Source organism: Falco naumanni, chromosome 9, assembly GCF_017639655.2.
Source record: "Falco naumanni isolate bFalNau1 chromosome 9, bFalNau1.pat, whole genome shotgun sequence".
Classification (NCBI taxonomy): domain Eukaryota; kingdom Metazoa; phylum Chordata; class Aves; order Falconiformes; family Falconidae; genus Falco; species Falco naumanni.
In genome coordinates, this window is record NC_054062.1 from 5,054,625 (window position 1) to 5,066,970 (window position 12,346).

Consider the following 12,346-nt stretch of genomic DNA (forward strand, 5'->3'; position numbering starts at 1 on the left):
GGCACGTGGGAGGGAGTTCAAGTCGGATTACCTTCCTAACTTCCCATTTCATGGTTCCTTGCACAGCTGCTGGGGAAGTCCAAAGCTGACCACCCTGAGGAAGAAGAGACTTGGGAAGGAAATCCCTGACCAGCCCCAGACCAGCAGTGCCTGAATCCGTCCCACCCACAGCTCGGCAAGCCTGTACCCTGACCCCTCTCCCGTGTACGCTGGCCTCTGGGCTGTGCTGCCTGCCGGTCTGACCCACAACACGCACCACTGTCATTGCTATACTAAGGCTCTATGAAAACCGTAACCACCACATCGCAAACGCTTGTTCCTCTTTCTGGAATCCTCCTTTTGAGGTCTGCGCTAATGCTAGTTTGCCTGGGTTTCCTTGAAAGCAGCTGAGAAGCAGCCCAGCTCTGGACTTGGCCCACTAAATCAGGTTTTATTTCCTGCTGTCGCAGCAGCTTGAGACTGCTCGCTGTCTGGGGAAATGAGAAGTGAAAGCTGTACACATGCGGTTACTTTAACAGAACCTGACTTTGGAATATTGGTTCCTCTATGTAATTTTCCCTGTAGAAAAAGACAAATTTGCAACAAACCATCCAAGCGCTTAACAACTGTCACGTACCTGGCAGAATATCAGCATCTTCCAGATTTTGCAACCTTTCCGATAAATGTTAAGCTTCTTCTCTATTTCCTCTGCAAAAAACAAGTTGGAAAAGATGATCCATGGAGGAAGTTAAATGTTAATCTTATTTCCTCTCCCTTTAGTCCTGAAGGCAGGAGGCTGAGCTGCGAGAGGTGCTCAGCACCTACATGCCCACTGATGTCAAAGCAAACCCTTTGCTTTCAGGCTGTGGAAAGCAGGGAACCCCAGCATTTCACAGGGCAGAGAAGGTACGGTGCAGCGCCAGACACTGCTCAACACTGACCACGGCACTGCAGCAGACCCAGCTGTCCTGACCCTCCTTAATGCTCCTGCTCACCTACCAGAGTACAGTCAACAGGTACCTTTGCTGCCCTGTGCCTCGGCTTTCCTTTCATAAACCAGAAGCTTGACATAGAAAAGGGCCACAGAGGTGAAGTTTTATTTTTGCAGCACATCCAACAGCTGCTGACTGACTGTCAGGTATCACTGGCGTGACGAAAACGCTTTCATGAGTGGCAGCTGAGGCACAGGGCAATGGAGTGACTTTAACATATCGATCAGTTACATTTGCAATGGGCAGGAGTTAAGAAAAGGAGGTAACACTCACGTACCTAGGATGTCATCAAAGGTGGCATGTTCATGGTCCTGTAAACCAAGAGAGAAGACACATCAAGGTTCACTGTCACTACACCAGCTCCCATGACATTATTATAGTGATTAGTATCGCACACAATCCCATTCCCAGGCAAACGGATGCTCTAAGAGCATGATTATACCGACGGCTTCTAGTCACATCACAGTAATTCCCACCCTAAACCGCATGTCAGCAAAGAAGCTGAAGACTGAATGGTCCATGAAGACCAAGTCCATCCAAAGGCTTGAAGAGGAATCCTGCAGACAAATCCAAAGCACACACCACCCATACGGTCAGCATCAGCAGCGTGTATTTGCCTCTTGGCCCATGTTGTGTAGCCAGCCTCCGGCTCTACACGTGTTCAAGCTGGCAAACAGCCACGCTCCCAGCACACCTGCCTCTGGCATCCCAGGGTCCTCAGGACAACCAGACAACTCTCGGAGAGGCAGCAAAGCTAAAGCCTCCCACAGCACTGCCTGCTGCATGTGGAGACTGAGTTTCCTGGGCTGTCAGTCCCACTCTTCTTTTTCAAATTACAGGACTATAAAGCGATTAGGAAAAAAAGACCCATGACTCCTTGCTGGTGTTTCAAACACCTGCTCAGGCAGGACTCGGAGTGAAAAATCAAGGTTAAATTAATGACTTACAGGGACACACCACTGCACACAGGGTGATGGGGTTCATGGTTCACTGCAGAGCCCTGAGGTCCTGCTCATCCTGTCCAAGGCTGAGGACAAGGAGGAGCCCTAAGCTTGGCAGCACACAGCTCTGCTTGGGGGCTCAGGCCTGTCCTGCCTCCCCTTGTTAACCTCCCCATGCTGCCTGGCTGTGCCTGCATAGTCTGGCAGCCCACACGTGCAGTTTTTACTCCACCTTACTCTTCCACCCTGACCCGAGCTCCCCCAAAGCAATCCCAGCCCCCAAATCTGGGTTTAGCACACCCCTAGCCCTTTCCTGACAGCCTTTCCGAATCACATCAGTGTTTTGGAACCACTGTAACAGGAGCTAGGGATAGGGACTAAAAAAGAAAAAGTTCTCCGTATGAAGCCTGTTCCCACACATTCAGACACGGCAGACGCGACATACTTACATAGAGAATGGGGATGATAGAGGGATCGTCCCTGCGGATAATTGTTGGGACATACTCTGCTTTGGGCACCTTGGAAGAAATGAGCTGGAAGGAGAAACAAGAAGTGCAACAGCATGAGGAGGAGCCAGTAAGAGTCTGGACAGAAGCACAAAGGCCGTGATAACAGTGCCCTGTTCAGTTGCTCTGAGGTGTTACTAACTAGCAGCTAACTCGGCCTACCTGCATCCCTGGGGAAGGTCCTCCAAGCCTTTGCTCCGCTGCAGAGCACCCCGAGGCCTGCCAAGTACACCACGTGTCACAGTCTCCTCGACCCCCAACAAACGAGCACACGGCTCTGCCTAAAAGGCAGGACCGAGCCCGAGATAAGAGTTTTCAAAGGGGAGACCAGTGTGCACAGAGGATGAAAAAGCTTGTGTGTCACCACAAATGGCTGTACCCAGTAACGGCGATTCCTGTACAGCCTTCCTCTGTGCCAGGGTCTGTGCTCCTGGCTGCAGAGGATTGTTAAAACTGGCACGCGTAGCTGGCTGGTGGTGGGACTGTACACCTGAAGAGGAACCAGCCAAGGGATGAAATGGCGTCAGGCACAGGTAGACACAGCCACAGGATGTCAGGCAGATGCAGGCTGCCTGGCAACACTGGCTGAAGCTTCAGCTGGTTCCATCAGCAGGAGAGCCTCAGAGAATGGACCTGCCGCCAGCACAAGCCAAAGGGCTATGGGAACACGGGCAACTCGGCTGTGCTGTGATTTCAGGCGCCTCTGCGCATTGCTGCGAGAAGGGAGCAGGCAGTAGTGCTGGTGGGCTCCTAAGTGCAGCCTGGGCTTCAGCTGGGGCTGGCTTCAAAGCCCCCCCTCCTGGCAGGCAGCACATCACTGCTTTGGCCGCGAGGGAGTTAACGTAAAGTTTCTGAAGAGGCACAGTATAGAGTCTATGGACAGACACTCATCACATACACCACCCGGGGAGACACGCTAGAGGTGTCAAGGGCTGAACAAACCCAAGCGCTGGGATCCTAGCGTTTGGGTCTCACCTGGTCACTTTGCCCTGAGGGTGCTTTAGGGCTGAGTCTGTACAGAGAGCCTGGGAACAGATCTAGCAGCAGACTGTCCCCATGTCCTTCACTCTTCCCAAGTCTTAGCAGGACCCATTCCAACACGGTACTGCTGTGCTGGACTGGGAATGCTGCCCTGAGAACAAGCTGGAAGCTTGAGACCCTGTTTTGCCCGAGTACTTGTGCATGTGGCCAGAGAAGGGATGTGTCAGACCCTGGTCCTGTCTGCCAAACCCCACAGGGCACAGCAGCAGGGAGCACGGGGGGAAGTCTAGTATCAAGGAATGATAAAGGGGCTGAAAGCATCTCAAGGGATGACATATGGCTCCAAAGCGAATCAGGCAAGTAAAAACACGAGCGAGGGACTGCTGGGACTGGGGTGTCTATTGTCAGAGTTATCGTGACTCGGGCTAACTCAATTCTGTGCTGGTGACAGTCCTGCTCTGATTTGGGGTTGGACTACAGGTTTCTTCCGTTTCTAGTTTTCTTTCAGCACACTATCCCCAGTAATAACAGATGCTGAATACCATGTCGTGTCTTGGCTGATCCCTGAGTGACTCTCACTCACACCAGAAGAGCTGCCCATACTGAAGACCTGCCTCTGCCCATGACAATCCTAAACTCAGCACCTCTGAAAGGACAGACAGAGCCTGAGGAGATACAGGTAGCCGAGCTGGAAATCCTCACCATTATTTTTGGTGGAATAAAGTCTTCTCCATCACACGCCATGGCTTCAAGTTCCTTTTCTGCTTCCCAGTTCAAGTCAAAGTCACCATCCAAAGTGCCGCAGGAATCCTGAAGGTCATGGCCTGCCAGAACACAGCCTGCGTTACAAGGGTAGAACAGCTTGCCTTCCCCACTCAATCCTGCCTGGCAGCTAGCTCGCAAGAGGTACCACAAGCCATGAGACTTGTGCCCTCCTTTCTTCCACAGAGTGACAGACGCCACTCTTTGGGGCTGGCGTCTCTGAACAGGCAAACATTTAACAAATGAAGAGTGCACACGCAGAGCCTGGTAACACGTATCACATGACTTTTCATCACTCTCACAGTCACCAGGTTACCCTTTCAAATGCTAATTCACAACAGTCACCCTGTCATTTCAGAAACGAGAAGAGACAGAACACGGACAGATGCTCTACACTTTAACATTGCCAAGCTGATGAGCAAAAAGTCCAAAGACTTCAAAGCTGGTCTCCTTGTAATAATTACTGCTCTATGTCTTCTGAACGATTATAAAGAAACTCTGCTGTGTTGGTCAAACTGATCCTGGCAGAGACATCCCAGACCGTGAGGACAGCCGTAGCAAACACACCAGGACTGCAACGGTATACTTGAATTTGCTCTCCAAATTGACCTTACCTGTTGGCCTTCAATGCCTCCTGGGGAAAAAAAACCAACATCTGGAAGGAATATAATTGACCGTTAAAGGTTAAAATTAGAGATGGTTCCCTGAAGCCAGGGACTAAGGAAAGAGAACTGAGATGCCGCTATTTGTGCCTTTTGGGATGTCCGAGTGTCACCGGGCAGTGCCTGAAGCCTGTCTGAACCACGTCTTTTCCATTCGCCTCCGAGTTAGCTGAGGGAGCGGGGAGGAATCAGACTGCAAAGGAACCATCGGGTCACGTTTTGAACTGGCCTTGCATACATCTCCCCCTACAACCTGGTACAGAGTTTTCTACAGGTAGAAGGCCTGGATCTCATGCTTACCTGGTAGGTCAGTTCATTTCATTAGTGAAATTCATTCACAATACAACCCATTTCAACATAGGCAAACTCATATCCACCAAGTCCCTTGCCTACAGAGTTTCAATAAAATCTGGGTAAAACAGCCGTTCCCTTTATAAAAAGACAGTGAGAAGATGCTGGCATTTCCTTCCGTAAATTAACACAACAGCATCTCAGTCCCCACAAGCAGAACACTGCAGAATTACTGGGGATTCCCAGAGGAATTCCTGGCAGCCCAAAGGAAGATCAGATTGCCCTAAGCTATCATCTGTGCAACCAGAAGGAAATCAAAGCTACATCTCATGGAGCACCACAGCTGTGCTCTTGAGCTATTCTAGCCTAGGAAAGAGCTCAGAAGGGGCTCTTGCATGGGAAGCCAGGCAGGTTAGCCCCACCACGGTGAATGCAGCCTTGGACTGGTGTGCTTCCAGGTAGCTGTTTTGGTCCCAAGCAAATTAGGAATGATGGGACCGGAGGGCTGTAAGAGAGCTGTACCACTGGGTATCCTTTGACAACTGCACAATAGCATGAGGTTAGATGCGCTGTGCTCTACAAATAAATGTAGGTACACACAGATGAACAGGTGCATATACCTGGAGTGTTATTTGCTCAGAGCTCATGAAACTAAAAGGATCACAGATGGGACAAAAGGGCACAGAGGAGTTACTCCAGTGGGACTTCAGTCAACACCTCAGCTGGAGGGTTTGGCCACAGGAGGAAGCTCAAAGGACTCAGAACTCACTTTCTCGAGAGTCATGGAAGGAATCAGCTTTGATGGGAGTCGGGTCACTCCAGGACCTGCTGAAGCTCCTCTCACGCCGTTCGGCAAATGCTAGGATAAAACCAAAGCATGACATTAACAGACTCCAAAGCCACCTCTGTTGCTGCCAGCAAAACAAAACATCCAGTAGATTTCCACCAAAGCCACACATCACAGACTCCCTCGTGCTTTTCTTCCGCTTGCCAAACGCGAGTCCTTTCCACACAGCAAAGGTCTGTCTTCTAGACAGCAGAAGACAAAGTGCCCACTTTCTGAGCAGGACCATTATGGGATATGTAACACAGAAAAAGGAGGACACTTGATGGTCTCTCCTCAAACGCACACAGCCCAAACCTCAATTTAATCAAGGTTATGCCAGTGTCCCAGTGTAAATGCTCCGACTCAAAGGCCTCACAGGAAGATGTACTCAACAGCTAACAACACACACACGACCAGATGAAGGCAGTCGTTCTCCAGTCAGTTCTCCCTTCATGTTCTAGTGGCATCCCAACCAGAGCTGGACCAAACAGAGCGGGGGACTCTGGAAAGCTCACGCTCTATACATTGTCTTGCAAAAAAGGAGATCCTTCAGTTTTTGCTCGCCTGCACTCTTGTGAGCACTCCTCCTCCGGCTTTCTTTTCTTTTCCCCCACGGGCATTATATTGTTTGTACCTGCATTTCCCGAGCGGAATCCAAGGAGCTTGGCACAGCTGGCTGCACTGCAGGCAAATTCCTAGGAACTGCCAATGACAATGTCTGACTTGGCAAGCCCATGTGAAAGCCACTATGACTAGATTAACAGCCACTTATAGCCACTAACACCTATTTCTGGTAGCAGACAGCAAGTTTGTGGCAGTGTATCTAGTAACATCATCTCATGGCAGCAGCACAGGAATTCACTTTAGATCTGCATTACAAGAGCTGAGAAGCAACCTGTCCTCTGCTGCAGTGTGTCCAAGTGGGGCTGTCCAGGGAGACAAATCACATAGTAAGTTCTTCAGATGATCTCCATCCTCAGCTTTTGTTTAAAACCAGGCCTTTAGCTATTGTGCACATGAAGAAAACTTTGAAAACATGACTCGAGAGTTACCAAGGCAGAGAGACATGCCTGAACTTCCAGACAGCTCTAGCAGGAGGTAAGCCCTGTTCATTTCAGGCAGTGTTAATTCAGATGCCAATAAAGACACTTTAAAGGGCAGTGCTCTTTGCTGTTCACTTCCCACAGCATATGAGAAAGGAAAAACTGCAAATTCAACACAGCAATGCTTTGCTGTGTGCAGCCTGTACATGATGCCTGGCCAGGGGCTGGGAAGAACAAGCTGTTTCCTCTTCTGGAACAATCTTCAGCTCTCGGGAGCCAGTTAGACCAATCTCAGCCATTTCAGAGCGATAAGGGAGCTGCCCCAACCAAGTTACGGAGGAGTGTTGCCTTCCTCAGGGAAAAAGAACCGCCATTTCCTAGGCCTAAGAAGTGATTTCTTCCCTAGTGAGGCATAACACTCCCTTATTTCCCCCTTGCTTCAATCTCTTCCCTGTTCCTCTTCTTTCTCCCTTCCATCGTCCTCTCAGCTCCCACCAGGCAACTTTCCCCCAGGTCTTGCTGCAGATGGCAGTTGTCAGGGAAGGAGAAGAGAAAGCCACCAGTCTGCGTGGCACATAAAGCACCAACTGTCCCCAGGGAGCCACAGCTGGTCCGCAGCTTCAGTAGGAGTCCAGGCAGCCCCTCGACAGCTCCACTGCTGAACCCAGCTCTGGTTCTCCTCGCAAGCGTCTACGCCGGTGATCACGGAGAACCAGGTGCACGTGGGACAAGGACGCTGCAGCTCTCCTTCCACTGAGGCCACAGAGGTCTCCCATGGCCAAGGCAGAGGGTCCTCGGAAACAGCCTACAGGCTGCTCGCAGACATCCGTGCGTCCTGGAGACTTGCAACAACCTGGCCTTCTTTTTTGTAGGGTAAAATGGCACCGGTCAAATCCTTCCTCCAGCCCAATGCTAGGTGCTTTATACCCGCGTCTGCACATAACGCAGGGTTCCCAGTGTCCCACCAGCACAAACCCCAACTCCTCACAGCCACATCATACAGGTGCTCACTTACTTTGTGCTTTAACCCTTCGGCTCCCCACCATGCGGAGGTGCTTCCGAAAATTCCTAGAAGAAAGGCCAAACACAACCTCTGAGAAAAGTAATACAAAGCAATACCCGGGTCCAGCAGAACTGGAAAAAACTCTGGGAGAATAAATAGTCAAATTGGGAAGACAGCGTATTTCTTTCTGGGCACTCAAAAGCTGCAGACCAGGTTCCCAACCTGCACCTACTTAGTGCTGGGGATGGTGATGTTTGTCAAGAGCATGAGTGGTTTTGGTGGTCCGGCAAGTGAGGTTCTGCACGGCAGTCCCCTTCTCACAGCCTGTGTTCACTTTCTTATGACTGAGGCACACCTGTGCTGTAACTGTGCTGAAGACACAGCCGCTGCCCACGCTTGGCAATGCTCCCTCTTCTCCTGGGAAAGAGCAGTAACTGCTCCCCTCTCTCCTTTCTTCCACACACGCTTCAGAAGGGAAGCAGAGCGCCCAGGCTCTGCGCTGCTAGGCAGCATGCAGGCACCATGGTCATGGCTGTGCTCACTCCCAAACCCATTCACACCAGCTGCTCTAAAATCCCACCCGTACTGTTAGCAACCATGCAGCCCATACTGCTCTCCGGGGCAAAGAGCTGGGAAAGCCTGAAGCAGCTTCTTCCTCCTGAATAGCACCATTCAGCAAGGCTGACTACCTCATGGGCTTGCTCTCTGCCTGCCTAACCACGAGCTTCCCTGCCCAGGGCTCACAGGCAGAGTTCAGCGCGGCTGCAGAGTACGCAGCTCCAGGGGAAAGCCCACCAGAGGAGAAGCCCTGGGGAGCAGATATACCCCGTAGTCAAGTCTGTGTAGGACAGACCATCCCAGCCGCTCCTGAGAGACCATGGCAGAGGGACTCCGTGTCCAGCCCCTCCGAGTTGCAAGGGACCTGCTTCTCATCACTCACCTAGACAGGAACCAAACAGGACAGGAACCAAACAGGACACCCGAAGAGACACAAGGAAGAAGCAACACATGAACTATCAAGAAAAGTGTAACCCCTCTGTGAACGCTACTTAAGTCAGGTTGATTTCACCCTGCAGTGCAGCCCCCATGGCCCCAGGGGTGGCAGTGAACCCGTGTACTAGCAGCCTGCATGGAGTCGAGGAGCCTTCCTCGATTTCCTTCTGCCCCACCGACATACCCCACAGATATCAAGCAACAGAGACTACTGCTGGTGAAACAGGTAAAATGACAAGTCCTCTGGCTCACACACAAGTTAGTGGGATGAGTAAGGCCATGTTACAACCATGCAGATGCTTTAGCAAACTAATTGGACTAGAAGACACTCCCAGCACCGACATGAAGTTGTTCAGAGAAAGTCAGATAGGCTTACTGCTATCCAGAGAGGTCAACACAAACACAGCCCTCGTGGGAGAGCACTTAAGCCACGCCACCTTCTGCACAGTCCCCTGCTTTGGCTTTGGATCCCACGTTGTCATCAGGATCCAAATACAGCAGCTCAAGAAGGAAAACTAGCAGCTGGGTAACGAAGCTGGAAGCAACATTATTCCATGACAAATTTCCATCTGCACTTGGGCTATTAATGTCGTTTCCCAAAGATTTATTTTAGCTCTGCTTAGGTACGTGAAGATTCACTGCTGTGGATCAGACAACTGTGCCCTTTAGACAAGTAACTAAAACAATTTCCTTCACTAACACAAGTGGGACTGGCTCTTTGTACAAAGCCTTCTGGAGTGCATGATGACTGGTAATGTGGGCTGTCTTACCGCACATTACTAAATAAATACAGTATTTTAGAGGGAAACAGGGTCATTCTTTACACAGAAAGGTCTTTGACGTATGTTGTAAATCATCAGAACGAAAATCTTTATGGTCAATTGTGAGACCAAGATCATACCAGACTCTGAACAACAATGTTAATTGCCAAGGCCGCTGTTATATCCTTTGGGCTTTTGGCATTTTGGAGTACAATCTGTTTTTCTGTTAAATGTTCAGTTGTCCTCTCCACAGAGGAGCTTCTTCAGACCCTGGGGGGAAGGGGGAGTAAAGCAGTCTTCGTCATGGAGGAGTGATGCTCCCAGCTGCCTAGACAGCTTGGTCCCTCCCATGAGGGCAGCTGTCTAGATACATCTCCTAAATACTGTGGAGAGCAGCTCCAGGGAGAATCCAGCTGCTCAAGGTTAACCATCACACTAAATGCTCAGAGAATGGGACAAAAGCCTTTTTCTTCTCCTCGTTTCTTTAAAGAAAAAAAAAAGGCACTTTGGAAAGGAGGTGCAAACCTGGGACTGCCTCCTAATGTGGGCATCCTGGCAACTGCACCCAGAAAACCCAGTGTTACTTGGTAATTATCAAGATCTCTTCACCCATCAAAATTCAACAACAACCCCTCAAGTTACAAGGATAAAATCTCCTCACGACTCCCTTTCCTGAAGAGCCCATCTCCTGACAGGCTCCAGCTTGCCATATGGTCTGCGTGACCCTATGCCACCTCCACAGTATCCATCCTGGCGAAAGGGTCTCCAAGACACGGCAGCCCCACCGCACACACTCTGCAGCTCTGCCTGCAGCGGATCATTCACGCTCTGCAGCGAAGCCTTTTCATTACCCAAACAGAGGTCAGTGACGGAATTACTGACATACATCCAAGCTCTGCAAAACTCCCGACAGCGCCTCTCACGCTCTTCTCCCCAGCTCCTCCTTGCAGCCGCCACAAGGTTCAGCAAACCACTGGACATCACTCACCCTCGAGGCAACACCACTGCGTGCCATGCCGCACAAACTAGCCTCCTTGCGCACCAGACACACAGGGCCAAGCACCGAAGAGCTGTGCGGTTAACAACTGAACTTCCAAAACACCAGAAGCCATGAAGGGCTGCACCACAAGCATTCGAAACTGCAGTGGGGCTGGGGTCCTCCTCGCTCCCTGGAGAACAGATCTGAACACTAACTGCCAGCATCCTTACGGTTGGCCAGAATCTGCTTGCATGGCACAGCCAAAACCCCATCACTGCTATCCCATCTCCTTTTTTATGACAAGATAAATGCAGATGGGGTCCCCCTGTACAATCCTGCCTAGACCTGCAGTGTTCACAGGAGGTGAAGGGACATGCTGGCCCCTCAAAACACGGATGACATGACTCCGTCCTGACTACACAGCATCACCGAGGCATACAAGCCCCACTCCTGTACTTGCAAGCCACACAAACAAGCCATTTTCTAACAAAGACTCACCTCTGTCTAACAAATTCTGAGAAATCTCTTTCTTTTTAAAAGATACACTGTCCATTTATTTACAACATCTTTAATTTTGGTTTTCATTTCTCTTCATTATTGATGAAAAAACCCACCACCCTTAAGTTGCTAAAAACAGTGTCTTCCCAGCGATTTCCCAGTTAAGAAAACCTGATGTTTTTCTCCTACTTTGTTTTGAACAGCACTGAAGTGATCGTGGCAAGTTTTTAACCAATGGCACAAACCCTTCTTAGCAGGCTGACAAAATACAGGAGCTTTGGCACATTTAAAAAAATGGAACAGTTCTGATGACCATAGTGGCTAAGTGATGTGCCCTGTGAAGCCAGCAGAGGGAAAACAGGACTCTTCTGTAATACCCAGACAATGATCAGTCCCCTTTTTCTTTCCTTTCTTTTTCTTTCATTCCTGTTCTTTAAAAAAAGATTTAAAAAATAGACTCCTGGACACCAGAGATAATAACTTTGTCTAGGTCTCACATTTTTGAGGTGCATTTGTAGATGCAGCAACAGCACATAAAAGTATTCAGCTAAACTCAAATTCCAAGTACTTGGGATAGGGCTGGGGAAACTATGCCTTTAAGTGTTTATATATATATAAAAAATATTTCTCTGCCTGAAACACAGATCTTGCCTATTATATTTGGAAGCTTGAAAGAAACTTGACAGTGTTCCTTTAAGAAGATGGAGATCAGCTATCTTGAGTACTGCAGCATCATTCACCTCCACATTTCCAACACAGCCACTGCTAGTGTCCCTACAAAGAGCAACACAGACAGGGACAACCACGTTCAATGTCATCAAGCGTCACTAATGACACCCGAAGGGCCCATGCAACACCAGGCAAGGTTACAGCTATGGGAGAAAACGGGCCCTACCTCTGTATAACAGCTGCAGAATCATTCTCTCGTTTCCGTCTCTTCCTCTCTGCGTAGCCCCTGAACGCCCTGGGAAACCATTTTAAGCCATTAACCGACTACACAGCTTCGAACTGGAGAGGACACGAAACACAGACAGGGAAGCTCTCACCAGACAACAGAGAGAGGTTAGGCTGACCGAGGAAGGCAGCCAGCCCTCGCAGGACTGCGTGCACACCAGGGGCCAGGCAATAG

The 12,346-nt window shown here is 49.9% G+C and overlaps 1 protein-coding gene across 6 annotated transcripts in view; it reads right to left on the minus strand.

The window, feature by feature from the left end:
* Positions 1 to 12,346, minus strand: part of NSMF (NMDA receptor synaptonuclear signaling and neuronal migration factor) — a 53,029-nt gene that overhangs the window by 12,432 nt on the left and 28,251 nt on the right. For 2 of the 6 annotated variants that reach the window (XM_040605855.1, XM_040605854.1), the window contains 6 exons: positions 7,999 to 8,051; positions 5,884 to 5,973; positions 4,102 to 4,223; positions 2,362 to 2,445; positions 1,249 to 1,282; positions 617 to 687 (listed from right to left, as the gene is read on the minus strand). In XM_040605855.1, the coding sequence (XP_040461789.1) occupies positions 617 to 687; positions 1,249 to 1,282; positions 2,362 to 2,445; positions 4,102 to 4,223; positions 5,884 to 5,973; positions 7,999 to 8,051 (454 nt within the window). Of the gene's footprint in view, positions 1 to 616; positions 688 to 1,248; positions 1,283 to 2,361; positions 2,446 to 4,101; positions 4,224 to 5,883; positions 5,974 to 7,998; positions 8,052 to 12,112; positions 12,182 to 12,346 lie in introns of all 6 variants that reach the window. The other 4 variants (XM_040605859.1, XM_040605858.1, XM_040605853.1 and 1 more) reach the window with 3 other exon arrangements.